The sequence below is a fragment of the Nycticebus coucang genome, chromosome 1 (genome assembly GCF_027406575.1).
Source record: "Nycticebus coucang isolate mNycCou1 chromosome 1, mNycCou1.pri, whole genome shotgun sequence".
In the NCBI taxonomy this organism is placed as follows: domain Eukaryota; kingdom Metazoa; phylum Chordata; class Mammalia; order Primates; family Lorisidae; genus Nycticebus; species Nycticebus coucang.
Genome location: NC_069780.1, coordinates 41,004,941 through 41,029,960, shown reverse-complemented (window position 1 = coordinate 41,029,960; position 25,020 = coordinate 41,004,941). Strand labels below are relative to the sequence as shown.

The following is a 25,020-nucleotide window of genomic DNA, read 5'->3' as shown; positions in this document are numbered from 1 at the left end:
TTAAGCCAAATAATTTTTTTAAATTTTACAGTCCGTTTATTAACATTTACACACCATGTTTCTTTTAAAAGTTTTTGGTATCATCTTCTTCTGTATCACTACATTTTACACAAAGTTATTCTTCCTTTTCATGGCTGGGAATCAAAACACGTATAATTTTGTCATAATAAGAGTTAAAATACATAAATTAATCGATTAATTAATAGCAGCCTCTGAGAGCAAGCAACAAATACCATTAAATTTTAGATTCTTTTACTGCAAGTTATCTTTTATCTTTCAGCCGTCCATGATGTAATAGAAAGGACGAACAATTCTGCATGAAAAGTGTAAGATTTTTAGGGTCCAGTGCTGTAGAACAAAAGGCAGCGGTTTGGAAAAGACCCTTCATAACACTTTTGTTTTCGGTCTGCGTGTAAATTTGCAATTACACAGTTTATTACAAACCTAGAATTGGAAAGGGGGCCCATACGTTATTCTAGCAATCAGCAAAAATTTACATAATTTAAACGTAATGTGTAATTATTTTTTCTCCTACTTACTGAAAACAATAGCAGATACACTAATGAGTAGGGCATATTCTTGAACTGTAAAGTGGTTTTTGTATTGCCACTATCTGGCCTGATCTTTGCGCCTGCAAGGAAGGTAAACACGACCTCTCCTTTTCCTTTCTCTCTGCAAAGTGAAACAGGCTAGACTCGTTCACGTGATGCCAGTGACGTCAGCCCCCACTGGGTCGCGTGACCGACACCCAACCTTCCCACTACCCCGCCCCCACGGCAGAGCGGAAAATCTCGCGAGAACCCGTCTTACTATCAGAATTTAGTGAGCTTAACCGAAGAGTTACTCCGAAGAGATGGGAAGGTGTGGCCGAGTGGTGGAGTTTTTGCTCTCATTCTGTTAATTCATAGCCAAAGTCAAAGCCATTGGGATTGCCAGAGTCTAAGCCGCCCAGTTTAAAAAACAGCGGGGGAGGGGAGGTGAACTGGGAGGTGGCAATCTAATCTGAAGTGAAATGTGGCGCCCCGGCAGCTGTCGCCCCTGCTAAAGCGGCTGCGGTGGAGGGATGAAACCCCGCGCCAGACGCCTGGGACTTGGCAGCGTGGCGAACGCCGCTTCGGCTTTCCTGGGCCTCGACAGTAGCTGGAGGCGGTGTGAGGTTGGGACGTTTCTCTGCAGCAGTCAACTGCCCACATCCGGCCCCTGCAGTGTCAACCCTGAGCTGCACGAGATGTACTGGTTGCGCCCCTCGCTCTGCTCCACCGGGGACCGTGGCCCCGGAGCCGGCCTAGAGAGGTCCCCAGTGTCCTGCGCCCAAACAGGGGCATGGGCTGGCCCTAGCCCTGGCTCCCCTAGCCCTTGGCGGCAGCTCTGGGGCATCCACGAGTTGCCCCGCATCTTCCCGCTTTATCAGCCCCAGATTTGGGCAGGATCCTTTCTGCGGGTTTGATGTTTTCTCCTCATTCGCCTAAACTCTCTTCAGGGTTCTTCCCCGCACATTCTTCACCGTCCACCAGGTTTCTCCCTAGACGAGTGTGCTCATGTGTGAGACCAAAGGAGGGAGAGCGATACACGGAGGGACAGGGTTGGAGTCGCTAGAGGGAGGTGTGGGACCGGCGAGGAGGGGGCTGCGCGAGGGAGGGGGTGCTGGCTGCGGAGGGAGCGGCAGGAGGAGGTGCCGGGGGAGGAGACGGAGGCCGGGGACGGCAGAGGAGGCTTCTCCGGAGCCGAGCGCTCTTTCTGTCGCCGCGCCGTCTTGAAGCCGCGCGGGCTAGTGAGGAGTGCCAGGCCGCCGAAGTGCCTGGCCCTGCCAGCGCCGCCGCTGCCCACCGGAGGGAGGCCCGCACCGGGCGCGCACGCTCGGCCCAACCCCGGCGCGCCCCGCGCCCCTGCCTGCTGACAGCTGCCTCTGGGCTGGAGCAGTCCTGTCCGCTCCGGGCTCCGCGGCCTCGGCTCCTTTGCACGCTGCCGCTGTCCCCTCTGCGTCCACCCCTCCTTCCCGAGTGCCGATCATTTCGCAACTGCTCGCCGCTCGCCCCGTGCCCGGCTGTTTTTCCGTTTCCCGGGCCCCTCTTCTTGAGTACTTTGCCCCCTACATTTGGGGAGAGGGGCTAGAAAAGGGGCGGGTGGCGCGTCCTGAGGAGGAGGAAGCGTGGCCAGCAGGAGTAGGAGGCTCGGCGGACGGTGGGGAGGAGACCCCACACCACCCTTGCTGGTCATCTCCCCTCCCGCCCCACCCCTGCGCACACTCCCTCGCGGGCGAGCTACTTTCGGACCAGGAAAGTGAGGGCGGCACTGGGTGACAGTGCCGCGGGGCCAGTCCCGGGGTTGGTCGCGCGTCTGCTCGCTTCTCGTCGGTCGCGCTCCCAGCCAGGGCACAGCCCGGACCGAGGATGGCTTCGACCACAACCTGCACCAGGTTCACGGACGAGTATCAGCTTTTCGAGGAGCTCGGAAAGTAAGCGCCTTTGCTGGGCATCCGCGCGTCCCCTTTTCCAGCAGAGGGCGGGTTAGGTTGCCCCCGACCCACCGGCCTTGGTCGTGGGGCGAGGGAGTTTGAGAGACCAGACGGGAGCGAAGAGGGCCCATGGTTTGTCAGCTCTGGGGAAGGTGCTGTCTTAGTAAAGGGAGGAAACAGAAAGGGGAGGACCCTTACCTCGACTGTGGCCCTTTCTGGTAATCCTCCTTCTTTACCTCCCCAGCCCTCTTGCACAGAGAGACTTAGTAAATTTATGGTCTCTGCAGTTGTAGCTGTCATCCTCAGAAGTGTGCGTGCGTGAGTGCGTGTGTATGTGTGTTTGGCAAGGAAACTAGAACCCATATAAAATGCAACATAGATCATGTTTTCTGTAAATAGAGATGCCTCCTGCTTAGCCGGCGTGTCGGCGGCATGACCCACGTACGGATGAGAACTCGCTGCCTCAGACGGTGCCATATTTATTGATGCCGAAAGTTCAACTTGGCACAGAGTGTATTTCGCATCTAGTAGTTGTTCTGTCCAGGAAAAGGGCCACCTAACAGAACCCGACCCCTTGCTCCGTGTCCACTATCATTCTTTGCACTAGATTACTCGCTCATCGTCATTCTTCCTGGGATTTACGCGGGCACCTTTGCGTTCTCGGAGGATTTATTTATATAGGCAGCGGAAAAAAGCTCTCGGGAGAATGAGAGAGCGCTTCCCAAGGGTAGCCTGGCGTCGTATAAAACCACCCCCTGCGCCCGACTGGGCAGAACTACCTGGAGATGTTCAGGAAGGAGACAGGAGACCTACTGAGGACCTGTGCAGAGGGACCTAGGGGCCGAGCCATGAATGTTGATTTATGTGGCATCAGTCCCAAAGCAAATCCTTCTATTGCTAGTTTGGACTCTTACTTATGAAAGGGGTGCGTTTATGTGTATGTTGTTGGTTTATGCGGATGAACATGTACATATTTTTAAATGTAATGAAAATTATATATTTATATATTGTCTACCGTTAAAACATGGAGAATATGTCGGAAGATCAGCTTAATTCAAATCTCTCCCCTCCCCCAGCCAGAAATCACCACACCAGTATGTGCTGAAACCACACAAACGTGCTCAAAATTTATGTTTTAATGAAAGTAATTGTCGTGTTTATTTACTTGGAGCCACATTAATTGTTTTTCCCTACTGAAATAAATGGGCGGCAGATTTTTTGCTGCTCCTCCTCAGCTCTGCTCTTTGCAGGGTTTCTCTCACACAGCATTTGCTTCCTTGTGAGTGTGAATTGTAAAATGTTTTCAAATTTCATATGCAAACAAGAGCAGTCATAATTGGCAGTTCCTTTCATTTCGTTGATTAATAATGTGTGCTCCCAGTTAAATAAAATTTACTTTTATTCTTCAACATTAAAGAAGGCCTCGGTTCTCAGGAAGAGTCTTTCATTTTCTGGATATTGCTGTAGTACATTTGATAATTTGACAGTTTACTAAAATCAATAAAAATGCTCATATTTTGTGAATTTTTAGTATAATTTCAGATCTGATCGTATTCATGACTTGCTAATTTTCGGTTTCCAGGGGGGCATTCTCAGTGGTGAGAAGATGCATGAAAATCTCTACTGGACAAGAATATGCTGCCAAAATTATCAACACCAAAAAGCTTTCGGCTAGGGGTGGGTATTTTTAACCACATATATGTTAATTTTGTATTTATTGTGTTGGTTCTCTTGTTAGTAAATATATCATGTAGTTATTAAATTTTAGACTTAGGTATCATATTACATATTAAGATTATTTCTGTCCTGAATGCTTCTTGGTCTGTACAGTTTAGAAATAAATGAGCAAATATAATAATTATTTAATAAATTATTATTAAAATTCTATCTGTCCCACGAGCAGTAGCATAAATCACTATTTTTAAAGCAAATAATCATCATTTAAGTGCATTTTGCTTTTAGCACTGGTGTAAAATAACTTTTAAAAGTACATTGGAATGGAAAAATATAAGTCTTAGAACTGCCATAATTCCCTTTTGCTTTTGAGAAGAAAATGGGTCACAGCTCAGTTGAATCATATGTTTCAATTGTAGTTACACTTGAACCTAATTCATCAAGGTATATTTAACAGTAATGGCTTTGAGAAGGGAAAATTTATGATTGCTATATTCTAGGAAGTTTAGCTTGATTTTGATGTTTCTATGTGCAATTCAGACCTTTACTTGGTCTTCTGCAGTAGGCTTTACACAGATTCATGTAATGTTTTTTACACATGCAGTTATAGCCACAGAAATAATTCATACTCATAAAGTAGCTGTTGACATAAGCAAAAAACTTGGAGGGATCTCACTGCATTCTTTCTGTTTTGTTGAACTCATGTAAAAGTACTTATACTGCTATGTTAGGTATTCCAATTATTGTGGACACGTGTCTAAGGTATTTCCATGGGAATTTATGGTTTGATGAAATAAAAATGAAATTAAAATGAACGAAATACCACAGTGTAAACCCATCTCAGTGACCTGGTTTATTTTAAGTAATGAGAAAAGAAATTCCATTTCGGTTAGTTTTCCTCATTCAATATGTCTTTTTTTTTTTTTTTCTTCAGTGAAATTTTATTTTATTTATTTTATTTATTTATTTATTTATTTACTTATTTTTATTAAATCATAGCTGTGTACATTGATATAATCATGGGGCATCATTCACTAGATTTACAGACCATTTACCAAGTTTCACATATACCCTTGTAAGATGCACCCCTGGTGTAATCCCACCAATCCCCTTCCCTCTACCCACCTCCCCCCTCCCTCCCCTCCCTTTCCCCCTTCCCCCTATTCTTAGGTTGTAACTGGGTTATAGCTTAGAATGGAAGAAAAAGTACCCAATGTACTCAGCCCTACTATGAAACTAATTTAGGGTTTTCACATGAAAGCTATAACTCAATATGTCTTTTTAGAAGTACTTCTTACTGGTGTACTGGCATCATTGCTTTTGGTCTCTGCTGTGATTGGTTTTCTATATTTATTGCAAGTTCTGCTTTTAACAAACACTTTAGGTTTAGGTTGGCATTTCGGCTTATTTGTTTGAATGGCATTTTCTTGTAATTTCCTTCATCTGATTTTAATATGATTCTAAAGAAGATCTATAGACTGAAATAACCAGCACCGTTGAATCATGGTATGAAAAGTAAGGAGAAGCATGTTATGCTAATCAAGCTCCTATGTTAGTCTCTACTCCACAGGACGGTTTTGAGAATGAAAGGAGTTGTTAAACTGTAAATGACATTTTACTAAATAAAAAAGAAAAGAAAGAAAAAGAGAAATGCAAATGTGTAGTCAGATTCTTTCAGTGCTTATGTTATTTCCTCCTGTGTGCTCGGTACTTTGGCAATGATGTGAGCATTGCTTCTTTTGGGAATGTTACAACACTTACTTCAAATCTTTTAGCGATTTTAAGTTTACACTCAAATCAGTCTAGTGGTTCAATTTTTACTAACTTCCTCTGTTAATAGTCATCCCTCTTCACCCCTCCCCGTTCCTACTCCATACGTCAAAATGACAAATCCACTCATACCTGTTCAGATACATTTTGCTCTTGTTTGCCTTTAGTCTGTGTTTAAGGTGAGTTCTCCCCAGTCTGATGGCTTTTTTTCCTCCCTGACCACTTCCCACGTCCTCAGTGTTGACGGTGCTCACCTGCTCACACTCTTACTTCAAAGAACCAGAGTTCTTTCTGCTACCACACCAAGCCTTCTTACCACTTCTGGATTTATTGATTATAATTACTCCACATTTGGGACAAGTAGTTAGGGTGAAGAGTTAGAAGACAGGCTTCTCCTTCCTGCCCTGCGTTTTTTTTTTGCTTGTGTCTTTAGGTAAGTGTCTTAACTTGCTGTATGTTAACCTCCCTAAGAGGGAGCCGGTGAACTGTATCACTGGCACTAGAATCAGATTCTGTGCTTTTGAATTCTGATTCCCATACCTACTAGCTATGTGATCTTGGACACTTCACCTGTTTTCTCTGAGCCTCAGGGTTTTTTGTTTTTTGTTTTTTTAATCTGTAAAATGGGGTAATAATAGAACCCTTCCTTTATAGGGTTTTATGTGGAGTGAATGAATTAATACAGTGTAGAAAAGAATGTGCCACATATTATGTACTCAATGAATATCAACTATTATTACTTAATAGAGTTGTTACAATGATCAAATTCATTTACTTAAATGAAAGAACTTGAAGCTTGTACATCTAGAGGTAGTCTTGATTTAGCTGTGAGAGCTCAATTTGCATTATAGGTCTATTAGTGTATAAATTTGGTTCTCATCAATAAAATGGGAAAACATACTTTGGATCTCATGGGACGTTCTAGAACTCAGTTAATTTTTTTGAGATTCATTTCCTAAATTGCAAAGTGCTGTTAGTTTAAGTTTTATTATTGTTCACCTGTAAAAATTACAGTATTTTTTTCAAAATGCTCAAAAACTTATTTTTATACTATCACAGCAATTAAAGCTGTTCACAGGATATTTGTACCTTTGAATGTGTAAATTTGATTCATGTATACTCATGTCAAATTATAATTCTTGAAAGAAAAATACCATGCTTTCATTTTGTGATATGACATCCCACAGCTCTGAGAACACAGAAGGGGCTCAGTACAAGGAGTTAAGTACAGAATTTCCTTGTAAGAACAAGCAAATACTGAAAGTAATCTGTTGTGTATTAAGAGCATTTACTTTAAAATAAGAATTCTTTTAACAGCACTTCTTTCTGAGAATCTAATGATCCGAATAAGTCATTTTTATAGAATAATTAAAAAATAATGAGTATATTCAAAGGAAATACAGAATGGAATGAAAAATAGCATGCTTATTTTTTACGAAGGTAATGATTTTTGAGAGTGGTATAAGGCAGTTTTTGTGGAACATGTAATTTTTTGTGCAAATTTTTGTTTGTATTATTTGAAATTCTATGCATTTGTAACTCCAAGCCTTAAGCCAATTAGTTTTAAAGACCAGGCAGGTCTTTCAACCAACTGATGTCTTTAAATATAACATTACAACTGAAAAAGAAAGGACCATTGTTAATTAATCTAAGACCAGGAGGGAATTGCCAAAAACTTGGCTACATTCCTGCATAAATTTGCACATCCAACTGTACTGTCACCCAAGCATTTTTCTGTGCCTAGATTGTAAAGGATTTCCAGCAGACAGTTTCAGTGGCTTGTCCTCTCAGCTGTTAGTCACACACACCATATTGGGGAACTTAGAGTCAATTGAAGAATTTCTCACCTTTTGTGTTAGCCTGTGCATGCACAGAAAGAACATTCATTCTATGATACTGAGCAGGTAGATATGTACATTCATCATATATAATTTGGCTTCTTTTGAAAATAAAAAATAATACAGAAATATCTCAGACATTTGATATTATATACATATATGTAATTTATGTTTTCCAGAAAGTTATTTTGTTAGATAGGAATGGTGAATAATGGTGAATAATGATGGTGAATAATGATAATAGAATTCTTGCCTTATATTTTCATCATGAGAATTAGAAATGACACCATTTAGATCCCAAACATTTTGCTATGTTAGTCCTTAACAAATGTCAGTTTGCTCTGCTGTTTCAATATTCTGTCTATTTTGACATGTGTAGAACTGTAAGCTTTGTCACATTATATAAAGTCAGTGAAGAGCTGTGATCACAGTGTAGAATCCAGAACTGATGGTTCTGATAGCAGCTGTTATAAGAAATAGTCCAAGTGATTTATCTTGTATTTTGAAGCCTCCCAGAGGTAAAATAGTCTATGTGGTAATAATGTCTTCTTGACATTCATCTTCCAGTGTCTTCTCTTTTCTGTTCTTTCCTCTTCTCTTCACTTTTCTTTTTTCTTTCTTTTTTTGAGACCAAGTCTCCCTCTGCCACCCTGAATGGAGTTTCCTGGTGTCATCATATCTCACAGCAGCCTCAGACTCCTGGGTTCAATTGATCCTCTTGCCTCAGCCTCTTGAATAGCAGAGACTACAGGCACCCGCCACAACATTTGGCTAGTGGATAGTTTTTCTATTTTTAGCAGAGAGGGGGGTCTGGTTCTTGCTCAGGCTTGTCTTGAACTCCTGAGCTCAAGCAATCTACTTGCCTCCCAGCGTGCTAGGATTACAGGTGAATTCACTGTGCTGAGCCTCTTGTGTATTTATTGATAATTAGAAACTAGTTATTATAACACAGAATCTGGGACAAGTCAATGTTTTCGTAAAATAGAATGTGTTACGATATAAACTTGAAAAAGATATGTCATTTACAAGTATTTTTTATTTATTTTATTATTATTATTATTATTTGCAGTTTTTTGGCTGGGGCTGGGTCTGAACCTGCCACCTACGGCATATGGGGCTGGCGCCCTACTCCTTTGAGCTACAGGCGCCACCCTACAACTATATTTTATCTCTACTACATTGCTAAAGTTGAAAGGGGTTTCATTTTATATTTCTGTAAAACTTCAAATATAATGCAGTTAAATCATTTGGATATTCTTTGATTTTATTAGTTGTATTCATTCCTGAATTCTTGATATCAATAGAACATGAATTGACAACTTGACCATATACACAAAATTAGGCCTCAGCCATGAAAAATCTAAGTGTTCTATAACTATCCCTAAGTAATCATTTTTTTTTTTGATGTTATAAAAAACATGTGAAAAACTAACTTTTACTTTTTTTTTTTTTGCAACCAGGTAGGCATGAAATTACTGTAATTTCTCAACCTCATGGTTACTTGTCCTGCATTGGAAATAGAATTGAAACTATATAGATGAATCAAATTGTTCTGAATATTGGTTTAATAATTTGAAAAATTTTAGGCAAATTAATATATGAAGGTTTCTTGGCTAGAATCATGTTTTTAAGAAAGAATTGGTAAACCATTTTTAATTTTGCAAGTGGAATCTGCACAGTCCTTCATTTGGGGGGCGTGGATGGGGTGTGTGTCATCTGTAGGGTTTTGTGCCCTTTACTCACATTTAGACATATTTACGTTCTTACTTAGGCCTCGATATTAGATGTTTAGTTTCTTCTTTTGGTAAATGAGAATATTATTGGTATTTAAAACCAGTTAGAAGATAAAACTAATAAAAATGTATATCCACATTTCCAGGAATAATAAAAATCTATTCTGTATTCCGGCATCATTAAGTAAGACCAACCTAATAAAGAATGTGGTGATCAAGTACCTCGCTGTGATATCTAGAGCTAGTATCAGACTCTACTTGACTGTGTGAGATGAGGACCCAGAAACCTTTGATTATTTATACAATTAGATTAATGCTTTCCATTTCTATTGAAATATTGAATAAACTCAATGTAAAAATTAAAATTTAATAGTAAATTTCCTTTTTATGGGTCCTTTTAATGTCAATAGTTATTACTTACCAAAAATCATATATTTACTAGGCTTTACTTGGGGATTTAACTTGTTAACTAGTATTTTAATTTTTTTTTCTTTTTGGAGACAGTCTCACTTTGTCACTGTCAATAGAGTGCCATGGTGTCATAGCTCATAGCAACCTCAAACTCTTGAGCTCTAGTGAGTCTCTTGCCTCAGCCATCATAATAGCTGGGCCTACAGGTGCCTGCCACTAGGGTTGGCTATTTTTAGAGATGAGATCTCCCTCTGGCTCAGGCTGGTCTCCAACCTGTGACCTCAGGCAGTCCACCTGCCTTCGCTTCCCAGAGTGCTGGGATTACAGGAGTGAGCCATTGCGCCTGGCCTAGAATTTTAATTTATTTTTAAAAGTCCTTTTTTTGAATTGATATGGAGGCCTACTCACAGTGTGTCTAAGACTTAGATGATATACATATGTGTGTATGTGTGTGTGTGTGTGTGTGTATACATATATTATTTTTTTTAACTCCAGTCTCCCTCTATTAGGGTATAATGTGTATGGTATTCTTATAAATTATTAGCAATTAATTAATGATTATTTACATAGGAGCATGTGTTAAAGATTTTAAGTTATAATATTTAGTAAGCTGCATTGCAATGCATTAAATGGAGTATTAGCAGTATTTTAACTTTAAAACATAATACCTTTATAATAGTAACTTATCTTTCAAGTCATTTCATAGACTATTGAGCACATTCACCTATGACTTTATTTTATATGTATTTATTTAATAAATACTGAATGATTACAACAGACAGAGTGTTGGGAAAAATAAAGTCTATCTACACAAAAGACACTGTAGAAGATGTAAATTGGTGTTATCTGGCTAGCATGAATAAAGTATGTGGACCTTCAAAGGAGGAAAGGTTTATTTCTGCTTAGGGAGGTTTTCATTAGGAATGGGCTAGATGAAATTTAGTAAGCCATAATTCAGGTGGGGGCTTAAGTATACCCCCCTAACAAATGCTCAAATAAACAAATTGAGGAAGTTGTTCAGATTTACAGATAGTTTGTGTATCTGATTATAATGAAAATATCATTGTATTCATATGACAAATTTGTCTCAATTATTAAGTTATTTTTAGAATAAAATTAATTTAAATGACATATAGCATTTCTTAGATAACAGAATTTCTCTGATACTAGGTAAGATAGATATAGTAATACTTAAGGAGAAATCATAAACCTTTCATCTGTCATAACCTGTCTCTAACTCTAGGACTGGGAAACTGGTATATTTGAAGAGAAAAGAGGACAGCTTTGTTGTTGGTTTGCTTTGGTTTTTAAATCTCTTAACTACAGTTATTATATGCAATCGTAGAACAACATCATTGATAGTTTTTAGTTACTGGAATCCCTTTTCTGGTTTTACAATCTCATTTTAACTCCTTAGAACTCTGTTTATGAATATGAAAATCAATAATGCCATCTTTGTCAGTAATAATAATTTAGAAAAATATAAGTAGTAATAGCCATTGTTTCAAGAGCACCTTTTCAGGGACAACAGCTGTTTATAAGACACTTTGTTTTATTTTATTTATGCAGCCTCCCAGATGAACAATATTATCCTTATTTTTGAGGAAAGAAAATTGAGGCTCTTGTATAAAGCTTTAACATTAATAAGTGGTAGAGTCAGAATTTCAACCTAGTTTTCTCTGGCTCCAAAGCCTGTCTCTCTCCAGCATCACATCCCATTAGTAGCTGTTAAAAAGAACTTACCTTCATGTTTCTGTGTTTACCTGTATGTGCTTGACTAAGCTTAACTTCATAGTCCTTCATAAAAGGCCTAAGCCTTGTACATTTTACATTCCCATTGCAAAGTGGGAAATTGAGTATTTCTTTGGGAAAACATATTTAGAGATCCAGCTTATGAGAGAAGATAGTGTTTTAATTGTTGCAGTAACATAAAAGCAAACTGTACTTTCAGACAGCCCCTTTAATACTATTAAATTGACCAGTCAATTATGGATGGAAAATCTATGCTGTCATTATCTAAGTAAATTATAGTTTATTTTGTATTGTATATGTAGAAACTCATGGAATAAAATACATTGCTTCTCATATATTAGTATTTAATTTTACTTTCTCCCTTAAGGTCTAGGAAAGGCTTAAATTATGTGGAATTTTTTAGTAACAGGAAGTTATTTTATTCTTATGTCCTTTTGAAGATATTTCAATAATTTTGATGTACGCACATTGAACTAAGACAAGATAACTTATACAAAACTAACTTATTAAATGTAAATATACTATGTGAAAATTTATGAGTTTTCTTTATCTTGTCTTATAAAGATATAGATAGCTGAAATATACCCCGTTATGCCATTAGTCTTTAATTTAAATTTGATGTTTTTTTGTTGTTGTTGTTGTTTTTAATTTGACTTTTTTTGTGGCAAAATAAACACCTTTGTGGTATGCGGAGGCAATTTTCTGGATTTGAATTTCTGCTGAATTCATCATTAATGCAGCCTCACACTCTGCATGTCTTCAGTGGACTCACCAGTTTCTTCCTTCTGTGATTGGTGCCATAATTGTCCTAGGCTTTCAAGCATGCTTGATTTCTTTATTTTTCTTGCCCCATCTCAATACCTTTTACATCTTTTCCTTGTTTTTCATCATCCTGATTTGAGATCTTTCCTTTTTGCTTCAGCTCTTTTAGATAGCTTCCTAAGTGAGTTTGCTAGCTGACAGTTGCTGCCTTTTTTAAATTCATGTATTCATTTATTCAGCTCATCATTAGGCCTTCCGTACCTACTATGCTGGACATCTTCATAAGTTTTAGAGATAGAGAGGTGAAAGACATTTTGTCCCCAAATATTACCTGGTCTACAAGTGTGGATGACAGCCTGGTAAATACAGTAGTTTGTGAGAGTTGTAATACTTACGCACAGGGCTTTGGGGGAGTGCAGATATGGGCTCAGGGAGATTGGTATCACAAAAGCTTTCCGGCAGAGATTTAAGTGTGAGGTTGTGTTTTGAATAAATTAAATGAGCCTGGTAGAGAAGGGGAAAATGGTCATCCAGAAAAAGTAAGCCGCTTGTTCACAGGAAGGAAGTTCCAGCTCCAGCCTCCAGTAGAATGAGGACACCTAGTACTGTCACAAAGCTCCCTCCCCGAAGGTCCACTGCAGGTGCTTTCTCCTCCATGAGCCTCTCTGATGTCCTTTCCCAGCCCTCCTTTCTTCCTCTAGCCAGAGTGAGTTTTTTTTTTTCCTTATTCTTTGTCCTTTGAATAGCTCTTTTCTATTTTTTATGGAGCTTGCCACATTTGTATTGCAGTTATATACGTTCACCTTTCTGGTATCTTGTGGACATTGCTTAACTTACTTTTCAATCTGTGCTTAGCACAGTAATTTCAATATTGCAGATACTTGTGAGCAGTTGTTAAATGATCGGACAGGTGAATGAATGACCATATGAGATTCTGTCTCTTGAAATCAGCATACGCTTCTACCTATGACTGGTGAAGTAAATGAAAATTCAGGCTTCAGGTTACATGGCATATACTAACTATATAATTAATTTCCAATTCACAAATTATTTCATAATTTCCCTGATGAAAATTCTGCTTCTTTGAAAAGAGTGTTATATAGTTTAGTAATTTTTTGAGCAGGTACTTGCAAATTTTTATTTCTCTCTATGTTTGTTTTCTTACTACATTTTTTTTTTTTTTGAGACACAGTCTCACTTTGTCTCCTCAAGTAGAGCTCACAGCAACCTCTAACTATTGGGCTAAAGCAATTCTCTTGCTTCAGCCTTCTGAGTAACTGGGACTATAGGTGCCAGCCACAACTCCCAGCTATTTTAAATTTTTATACATTTTTTTTTTTTTTTTTTGTAGAGACAGAGTCTCACTGTACCACCCTCGGGTAAGAGTGCCGTGGCGTCACACGGCTCACAGCAACCTCTAACTCTTGGGCTTACGCGATTCTCTTGCCTCAGCCTCCCGAGTAGCTGGGACTACAGGCGCCTGCCACAATGCCCGGCTATAAATTTTTATAAATTTTTCTCTCTAGCTCATGAGCTCAGGAGATCCGCCCACCTCCACTTCTCAAAGTGCTGGGATTACAGGTGTGAGCCACCGTGCCTGGCCTTACCACATATTATAAAGTGCAATTTTTATGTTCATTATGAGCAAGACAGTTGGAAGTGCTGTTCTGCTAAAGAATGAACATGAGGCAAACAGTTTCTAACCCTCAGTAGTGATTTACTGTGTATAGTTTCATGAAAGCATGTTGTTGAGAGGTAACATTTTCATTGTTTGTCCATTAGCGCTACTTCAACAATGCCAGACTCATGTCATCATTAAATTATTTAAAAATTTTGATTCATTCTACAGAGGTAGCTAATTACTGACTTTTTCATTTATCTTTTTGACAAAGTTCATTTTTAAAGCATTTTGGTGTTTTGGATATACAAATTATGGATGTAATTTGGTTTGAGATTATTTGATATTTTATTTTATTTTGTTTGTTCTGTTTCATTTTATTTACTTATTTATTTGAGAAAGAGTCTCACTTTATCACCCTGGATAGAGTGCCCTTGCTTCACAGCTCACAGCAACCTCATACTCTTGGGCTCAAGCGATTCTCTTGCCTCAGCCTCCCAGGTAGCTGGGACTACAGGCACCTGCCACAACATCCAGCTATTTTTAGAGATGGGGTCTTGCTCTAGCTCAGTGAGGTCTTGAACCTGTGAGCTCAGGCAATCTGCCCACCTTGGCCTCCCAAAGTGCTGGGAATCCTTTGTGAACCACTGCACCTGGCATTATTTGATATTTTAGAAAAGGCAGCTAGTGGCCAGCTATTACATCTGCTGTGTTAGTCAATTCAAAAGTTTGGTAAAAGGAAAATATATTTATTTTAATATCAGAAGGCTCTTAAAACACAATGCACACTGAAAAGCACTTATTTGTGTTCCCTTCTCAGGGGAACTTATCTTGTGTGATATGTTGCAGGATATGGAACTGGGGATTTCATCATTCTGTAGCTTTATGGTGCTCAGAGTACATAGTAAATTAGAGATATATTTCTAATATATATTCTAATATATATTAAATGTAGCAGAAAATATTCTTCTCATTAAAGTATCCTAATCATATTTTTAAACGGTGACTTAAAGGCTTTAGTAATAGTGGCAAAAGTGATTTGGGAAATTAGTGCAGTTATATAGTTTGACCATTTTGTAGAAACTTTATCCATGATAAATCTTTTATTGTTTTAATAAAGTGAATTTCATATGTTTTTATATTGAATACAACAATGTATGTTGTACAGAGGGAATTATAAACTCTGGCCATAAATCTTAATTATTTATACCATTTGAAGTACATCTTTATTATATAAATACATTGTCAAATAATTATATCAAAAATAATATATTCTAATTATAGAATTTGGGGAAATATGGAAAAATAGAAACACATAGTCATCATTCATTTCCCCCAAACAAGAACTATTAACATTTTGTCATATTTCTTTCTTTTTTTAAATTTTTTGGAATATTGGATTAAAATAAATAATTTTGTGTCTTGCCTTTTTACTTATTATAGAATTTCCCTAGGTTTCTGTATATCTTTTGAATTCTTAATAGCTGAATTATATTTCACTGAGTGAGGACACAAACTAATCACTTTAGCTTTGCTAATTTTTCTTTTGTTTTAATTTTTGCTTCTTGATATGGCTGACATAGTATAAGCATTGTTTGGCAAAACATTTTATATGTAAACATTTCTTTTCTTAGGAAATATTAATACAGGAGAATTAATGGGTTAGAGGATTGAATATTCTGAAAATTCTTGTTGCTAGATTCTTTCCTGCAAGTTTTATAATTTCTGCCAATGACATTTATGCTAGTGAAATTCTATTTTGAGGAATATGATTCTAAATTTCTATTTCAATTTAACAAAAAAAGTGCTTACTCACAGTGCTAGGAGCTGGATTAAAAAAAGGTACAAAGATAAGGTCCTTCCTCTCAAGGTGACCAGATACAGAGTCATGTAAATTACCATCCAGGTTGATAAGTCTTGCAACTGGAATGTTTACTGGGTTCTGAACTATGGAGAGATAACTGTTGGGGTGATCAGAGACCAGGAGAAACTTCCGAGAGGAGCTGATGTCTGAGCTGGGTTTCTAAAACGACCAGTTTTGAAGTTACAGATACAAAAGAAACAATAAGATTTTATGAAAAAAATGTTCATTAGAAACAAGACAATTGGAAATGCTGTATACTAAAAAATGAACTTGAGGCAAACACTTTCTAACCATGATATTGACTTAATGTGTCTAGTTTCATGAAAGCATGCAAAAATTGGCTAAGAGAGTTGGGAAATTTTTCTTCCACTGAATAGTTTAGTGTGGCAAGATCTGCTGGATGGTATTAAATAAGGCAGATTGTGGGATTTTGCAACACTGAGTTATTAGAAATGAACAGCTGATAAGAGAGGAATAATTAACTTCTTGTCAACCTTGCATTGTTTTATTGAGCCTTGGGGCAATAAAAATAAATTAAGAGTGACTAAGTCAAAATAAAGGACTAGAGGATAATTAAAATTTTTTTAGTCAACCAGTGTTTTAAAAACGCTTTAGAGATTTCTGTTTGTATTTTATAAATAAGAAAAGCTAGTTCCTGCAGTTGCAATATTAGATTAATGACTATTGAAACGTTGAAATAGAAGTTTGTAGCTTTCTGTTCAAAACCCAAAGTAAGACATCTATAAAAGTGTTATTTATATTATTTACTGTCTGAATGCTCAGTGTCTAAAATAGTGCCTGGCACCCACCACAGATGATTGTTGAATAAGTGAAGGAATAAATGCCTCTCAAATTATTTCATCTTATGATCAATGAATACACATTTAGGTACCCAAAACTATTAGCAGTAAAATTTGCATACACTACACTCAACTATTGCCTTTTTATTTTATCAAAGAAAAGCTCAAAAAAATACTGTCAGATTAATTCTATGATACAGTTTACAATTTAGCACAAGATGGTTGTTGGAAAATTGTCCCACTTCTTTGTTCCTATGACTTAAATAAGAGAAAAATCTTCTATTCACTTAGAAGACAACTTTAAGGGCGGTGCCTGTGGCTCAAAGTAGTAGGGTGCTGGTCCCATATATCTGAGGTGGCAGGTTCATCCCCAGCCCTGGCCAAAAACTGCAAAAAAAAAAAAAAAAAAAAAAAAGACAACTTTAAATATTTAGCCTCTTTAGCTAGGCTTAGCCATGCATTTATTCTCCCTATTTTCAAAAGTTTTTAGCAATAATAAAAAAATTTAATATGTAAGATCTGCCCTGATTTAGTAATACTAAAGACTGTGTAACTTGTGGCTTAAAGGCAAAAAAAAAAAAAAAAGTCATTGTTACACTTAATATATACACATACATTATTAGTAGGACAATTTTTTTTAGTTGAAGTAGGAGCTTTAAAAGTAGAGCTGAAACTCTTTTTGTTGACTTCAAAAATAGTGACTCAAGGTTGGAATAGTCATTAGAAAATCAAGTTGGTAAAAATCCTAATTCCAGACTATAAACAGAATATTAGAGTCGTTTGCTCCTACTTGCTAAATGTAGATCTCCTCATTGCAGACCATATTTCATTCTAATAGAATTACTGGAAAACAATCTGTGCGAGAGAACTATCTGGCTCCTATAAATAGGAGTAAGACCTACTTTCTTTAACTTTGGGATTGACTTTGCCCCCTGTTCCCTACACATCTGTATGATCAGGAAAAGGGAAAACAAACAAAATTTGTTAATCTTGCTTAAGTCTATTTGAAAGAAAAAAGAAGTTGTATCTTGTGTTGATGGAGAACCAGGTACTGGATTGGTTATGGCACTGTGTCCCCGTCTGTGCTGGGGAGCATCATGTGCACAGTCTGCCATGGCACATGGTGAAGAGGTGACGCTGAGGCGTGGATAGGGCTGGCTAAGCAGTCACAGAGATAGTTTATCTTTTTAAAGAATCATTATTTTTAAAGTGATGATTTTTTAAATGGAGTTATTATTTCCTTTCTTTTTACAAATTTAAATTGTTTTAGGTAGGCTTTAGAGTATATGTTTGGAAATAATCTGAACCAAATAACTTCAAATTTCAAAACACAAATATTAGAAATATAATCACACTGGTCAGTTTTAAAAGTAGCACCTAGCTTTGGAAAGATAATTTCTCCTTCACTGTACATGTCACTGATTTATTCAAGTTTATAACAAGTTTAAGGGGAAAAAAGGAAGGAAGAGTAAGAAATGAGTCTTCGAGAGATTTATGCAGCTTACGCTAACACTTATTTAGCATCTTTCATTCAAAGATCCTAAGATGTACACTATTTGAGTCTCTCAGTACTTTTGCACTGTGGGTAGGGGACGTTCAGCGACTCCTGTGCCCAGTAAGTCCTGCCATCCCCAAGTGGCATGTCACAGCTGTTTCATAGTGTACATCATATTCCTTCTCGGGCCAGGGAATAGAGAGACAGCATTACTCAACTGAAATAGCAGAGGGATTAGGGGAATAGGAGTGAATTACCTGAATAGGAATTTGGCTGGGTCTCTGGGTCAGTAACCCTATTTCTATAAAAAAATGTTCTGTCTTTAAAACATTTTATGTCCTGCTCTATCCCCCAGGAAGTAAACTCTACCTCACTTTTCATCTATAGGATTATGTACCCTTGGAAGCTTTACATTTAACAGGGAGGAATATCTACTATTGATGAGGAAAGAAAGGAAGGTTAGCATTTTATTTTAAAGATAAAAGGAGAACCTGTGTACTAATCAAAAGTAAGCTGTGGAGGCATGATGGTATGGCATGATCAGCTCCCACAAAAAAAGACTGGCTTGATGAATAGGAGACAGGCAGATAACTGTAGAGGAGGTAAAGCTGAGCACCAGAACCAAGGAACGTGGGAGTTCAGTGTACTTAGCAATGACTTTGGGAAGCAGGAAAAATGACACCGAGGAAGTAGAAATTGTTGTGGATGGAAGGACTACAGGAGGACAAAGACAGGAGCGTAAATACAGGAACTCACATAACATTCAGGGAAGAACCAGACAATATCCGTCTGAGCACAGGTTAGACAATCTGTATGAAAAATAGGGGGAGAAAAGCTTAAAAACATGCCGAGGTCTGTTACCAAGTTGTCAGTGCTGTGTTCAATATATTGGAGACACGTTAAAGAGGATCTCTAGGACGTTACTTGGCAGCAGTATCTAAACGGGAGAGATTGGCATAGATGTGAGAGCTGCGGACATTCTGAAACCTAAGGATGGTGAGGGTTGAGGAGGAGTGAGGACACAGGAGGACTGAAGTCAAGGCTGAGTCATGGGCAGAACTATAGTCTTCATGTAACAAATTGAGAAGTGAGAGACTGATTGGGGGGGATAAGTAGTATATTCACATTAAAATGTCTAAAACACCATTGAAAATTGGGTGTATTATTGCTGTCTGAAGCAAGCATTTGTGATTAGTTTGCACAGAGATGATAATAAAATTTAGAAAGGAAGGAAAAGAGGGCCTAGGACATTAGTGTAGGGGATACTGTATTTTAATGGATGAAATAAAAAGGTAGGGCCAGTTTAAGAGAAAGGGAAGGATATCTCAGAAACGTAGGAAGGAAAGTAGGGTCATGCGGTGCTTTGAACTCTGAGGGAGGAAATTGTTGTAAAGGAAGAAATGACTGGTAGTGTTCAGTGTTGTAGAGAGAGAACTAAAAAGACATGAAAACTGAGAAAAGACTTTGTTTTCCGTAGAGCAGAATTGAGTGTACAGGACAAGGTCATGAGAGGTTTCTTACTCTCAGAACCTAGCAGGTTGCATGACATAGAACAGGTGTTTGATAAATGTTTTCTGAATGGATAGACAATAAATATTTCTTGAGATTAAGGGATGAATGGAGATAACATGTGAAAACTGTCTTTTTTAATAGGAAAGAAAAAGAGAGATTTGGGAGTAATTTCAGGGATTAGTTAGGTCAAGGGAATTTAGGGGATAAATAAAACTGAACTGTATTTGGAGAAAGAAGGTAAAGAATAAATAAGGAAGAGAAAGACTGAGAATGCCAGGAAAGAGGGTAAAATTAATTGGGCACAGTCCAGAAGGTTGTTGAGCATGAGTGATTCGTTTGGGGGGAAACATTCCTTTCCCTCAGGGAGCAGCAGAGCAGTGAGAAGTCAGCACGCACACTGAAAGGTCTGGGAGTGGAGGAAAGGAGAGAAGGACAGTTACAGTTCAGCTAAGAGTAATAGAAACAGCATTGGGGTTGAGAGTTTGGAAATAAAAAATCTGAGATCCTCTTTGGGGGTTGTTGAAAAGGGGCAGCCAAAAACATTGTGTAGCAGTAGTAACCTGAATCATTACCCGGTACATTTACTATGGCCTTGAATGTAGCACCAAAGTGTCCAGGGAAGGGTCGCAGACCTGGGGCCTGGCAAAACAAGACTACAGGGATTTTGTCATATTTTAAGGATTTCAGGAAAAGCATATATTTTTACTTTAATTTTTCTTAATTCATACAGCCAGGAAGTAAGAATTGAACAACTAGAATTTAAACCAAAGCTGAGTAACAGCAAACACCCTCCTGTGGTCATTCCGTGACGTTCCTTCTAGGTTGCATCCAGCAGGAGAAATGAGATATGGAGAAAGTTAGAAAGCAGAAAATTGAGAGGAAAATAGTGTTCTCCAGCAGTGTCTATCAGAAGGCTACCATGCTGCAAGGTTTGGGAGCACATTGATTTTCCTACCTGAAAGCAAAGCCTGGGAAATCTTCAATTCAAAGTTAAAACTACCTTATTTCTGTTCAATTTTATTCAATTTCTCTGCATAAACAAAAGACTCTGCAGGCAGCTTGTGATGGTTCAAAGTTGTACATAGTCTTATCAGTAGGAAAGCACTGTTTCTGGAGAAAAATCATTGCAGGTCAGGAATAGGTAATAAATACTTTAAAGACGTAAGCTAGTCTATCCTGGATGTTCTGTCACCGAAGTTTAATAAGGTTCATCATGAAGAATCCTCATTTCTTGTGCCTTGATTACTTTCCCATCTACATGTCTCTGGTTCAGTAACTCTGATGATAAGGACTTTTGGTTTGAAGTCTTAATAATTGAAAAACTATCTTTTTTTTTAAATTTGTTTTTCCAAGTTTATTACAAAGCTGACTTTGCCCCTGAGAAAAGCATTAAACTCAAGGATTGTTATTGAGGGAGGTGTAATTAGAATGTGTTTGAGTTTTTTCTTTTTGCCTAAAATGTTTTGTGACCTCCTTGTTGTTTTTTCTGTTCTTCCCCACTTTGCTGCTACTATTGATGTTTAATATCTAATTATTCCCATTTTTTACTTTCTCACAAACAAAACAGTGTCTTGAGTTCAGACAACGTTCTAGAAAAGAAGACAATTTCTTTATACCTTTCCCAGTTATCTTTTATCTAATAAGCAGAAATTTCGTATCTTTTATGTGGAAGTTTTTTTTTGCACTTTTTGGCAGGGGCTGGGTTTGAACCCACCACCTCTGGTATATGGAGCCGGCACCCTACTCTTTTCAGCCACAGGCGCCACCCAATGTGGAAGATTTTTATAGCCTATGGGCTTTGTTTCTCCAGTTCCCAAGTGATCTCATGTCTTATCTTATCCTCATTCTTTCATCTCATTATTCATTCATACACTCATTTATTAACATATTTTTTGAACAGCTGCTATGTGCAGACATGAATCTTTATGAATAGGAATATAGTGGTGAACCAAGTTGGGATGAGAGTAGTGGAAAGAGTCGTTTGGAAAGATGAGTTCTATGCAGTGCTATGAAGAAAATAGGGTGAGGCTATAAATTAGATGGTGACCTCAGTGGAGTTACTTTAGATGGATGTTGCTGAGGCATTAATGGTAAGGAGAAGCAAACCATGAGAAAACATTTGGGAAGGACATTCCAGGCCAAAAGATGAAGATGACAGTGAGCTTGCACAAGGGTAGAAAGGAAGTCAACATGGCCGGAGTGTAATTAGGAAGGAAGAGAAAGGTACATCATGCTGTTGAGATGTGGGCGGGGGGACACATCGAGTGAAGCCTTTCAGCCAGTGTTAAGGAATTTGGATCTTACTTTAAATGCATTGGTGAGCCTTTTTGAGGATGTGAAGCAGGGAAGTGATATGATCAGATTTTATTTTTGAAAAGATCTTTCTCACTGCTACATGAAGAATAAATTGTAAGGAAATGTGAGTGAAAGCAAGACTACTGTAGTCGCCCCTTATCCATCCTTATCCATGAGGGCTACATTCCAAGATCCCCAGTGGATGCCTGAATCCTCTGATATTATGGAACCCTATGTGTGTATGGAATGTGTTTTCCTTATGTATACACCCATATGATGAAGTTTAATTTATAAATTAGGCACAAGGGAAGATTAGTAACAACTAATAAGCTAGAACAATTTTAACAGTGTACCTAATTAAAATTACACTGTGACTTATAACTTTTGCAGTTTGAAGGGTGGCAGCAAAAGTAGCACACATTTTTTCCCTCCTTCACAAGTAGATGATTTGTTCTTAACCATATGATATTTTTTTCTTCCCTTATTAAGCAGAGAAGTTTCATCTTTCCCTTAAAGGGAAGCACTCTATGGTTTCTTTGGCACTTCTGGATTGCCAGCATCACTCCTCTTTGCTGCTTTGGTGCCACTATTAAGTAAAATAAGGATGACTTGAACAAAAGTGGTCCAGTACCTCAGTGGTAGAGCTTATAACCAAGATGGTGCTACATGACTGGCTGGCCAACAGGTGTGGAGTGTGGACATGCAGGCTGGACAGAGGGAGGATTCACATCCAGGGCAGGATGGAGCAGGGCGGTGCAGAATTTCATCCCACTGCTCAAAATGGCATCTGATTGACAACTTATGAATTGTTTGTTTCTGAAATTTTCCATGTAATACTTTTGGACTGCAGTTGATAGTAGGTAACTGAAATCTCAAGAAGTAAAACTGAAAATAAGGGGGACTACTCTAATTAGGAGACTCTTGAAGTCGATAGGACATGTGAAAATGGAGGTAGAAATAGTGAGGACAGATTTTAGATGGAAAAAAATATAGGACTTGGTGGTAGGGAAGTTGTGAGGTGTGAGAGAAAGTTGGTTTGGCTCTAAGTCTAGACATGACTGCTAGACTTAGAGGCAAACCAAAGGGCTAATGGCGGTGCTGAAACAGATGGGAAATAGTGGAGGAGAAATAGATTGGAGTGGGAAATCAAGAGTTCACATTTTGACATGTTAAATGTGAGATTCATTATCACCCAAAAGAAACTCCTTGGCTATTAGCAGCTCTTCTTCATACTTATCTCGCTTTTTCTTCCTCCAAATCCAGGCAACCATTGAATCTACTTTCTGCCTCTATAAATGTGTTTCTACTGAACATTTCATATGAATGAAATCATACATTATGTAGTCTGTTGTGACTGGCTTCTTTCAGTTAGTGTAATATTTTTAAGGTTTATCCATGTTGTAGCATGTTTTATTATTAAATAATAGTTCATTGCATGAGTTTACCACTTTTCACTTATCTATTCATCAGTTGAAAGACATTTGGGTTATTTCCACTTTTTTTACGAGTAATGTTACTGTGAACATTTATGTCCAAGTTTTTTGTATAGGTCTGGGTTTTATTTCCCTTATGTAAATGCACAGTGATGGAAGAAATACTACACACATGCACACACACACACACATTGAAGAAATACAAAGTAAAGAGTTTATGAAAGAGACAGGACCCTATAGTTTATGATATAGACAGGAACCTACACAGACTGTGTTATAAGGTACTGTTAGAGATTACTAACCTGATTAATTTGCACTGTAAAACATGTGCATATAATTAATAGCTAAGGCAGTTTTGCCATTTAGATATTTGGAAGTGTGAAAAAGAAATGGACATTGAGCTTTAAAGTAAGAAAGTTAATATTGTTCATTTTCCTTTCGTGTATGTGAAAAAGAGATGTCACACCAATTAGGGTTAACCATTTATTTAACCATTATTTTCAATAGGTATGTCCAGAGTTGAAGGGAACATCTGTTTCATGTCAGAGAAACGTCATTTCACTTGTATATTATTGTACGAGTTCCTTACCCAACTCGATGATTACTAGAAAGAGTTTGGCATGGGAATCTTTATTTGTATTGTGGGTTTTTGTCAGCCTATTGATGCAGATGGGTATTTTTTCTTTTAATTGAATGGAAAGTTTCATAATATTCTTACACCAGGCCCACCCCTTCCTGTGCCTTTTTTGTTGCAGAGTTCCTGTATGTGCAGGGACAGGCTATGGCAGATAACCACAGCCTGTTGACACTGGCATCCAATTTGCAAGGCCTTTGCTCTTGAGGTGGGAAGCTGTTAGGAAGTGATGGGGCAGTGACTGAGAAGTAGGCTGAGGTTGTCTTTTCACTAAAACCTCTGGCTTAGTTTGATAATTGGCGAGAAGTTTCCATTTTAATCTCTAAACTGGAGAGTAAATTTAGAATTCATTGAAGGCTTGATAATACAGTACCCTGCCTTTCTTTTCAGTGAAATTTGAATGTTGATTTTCAGTTCTTTTGCAGCATTGTATTTTCTTGATCTTCCTGACAAAGAAAAATTAACTCATCTATAAAGCATTTCCATTTACTGTGGTTCTAAGTAAATGCTGTGAACAAGGTAGGAATGGAAAAGAACAAATCAAGTTGCTTTTTGGGGGAGGTATATTCCAATTCATAGTTAATATTTATTTTTGTGGTGTTAAAAACCCTACTTTGCAGAAATGGCAGGACATTTTGGAGACAAGTTATATACTGTTGTATACATTTACCATTTGCTGTTGTATTTCTCTTTTTTTGTTATCTTTTTAAATTTAAATTTAATTTTATTTTTAGGGACAAAGTCTCACTTTGTCACTCTCAGTAGAGTGCCATGGCATCACACCTCACAGCAACCTCCAGCTCTTGGGCTTAGGTGATCCTCTTGCCTCAGCCTCCCGAGTAGCTGGGACTACAGGTGTCCACCACAATGGCCAGCTATTTTTTTTTTTTTGTAGTTGTTGTTGCAGATTGGCTGGGACCGGGTTTGAACCCGCCACCCTCGGTATATGGGGCTGGCGCCCTACTCACTGAGCC

At 38.1% G+C, this 25,020-nt stretch overlaps 1 protein-coding gene across 12 annotated transcripts in view; it reads left to right on the top strand.

Moving 5' to 3' along the window:
- Positions 1 to 1,765: 1,765 nt before the first annotated feature.
- The window catches only part of CAMK2D (calcium/calmodulin dependent protein kinase II delta), a 309,028-nt gene continuing 285,773 nt past the window's right edge, over positions 1,766 to 25,020 (top strand). For all 12 annotated transcript variants that reach the window (XM_053571046.1, XM_053570732.1, XM_053570532.1 and 9 more), the window contains exons 1-2: positions 1,766 to 2,455; positions 4,038 to 4,132. In XM_053571046.1, coding sequence (XP_053427021.1) covers positions 2,391 to 2,455; positions 4,038 to 4,132 — 160 coding nt within the window. In that variant the 5' untranslated portion in view covers positions 1,766 to 2,390. The remainder of the gene's footprint in view (positions 2,456 to 4,037; positions 4,133 to 25,020) is intronic.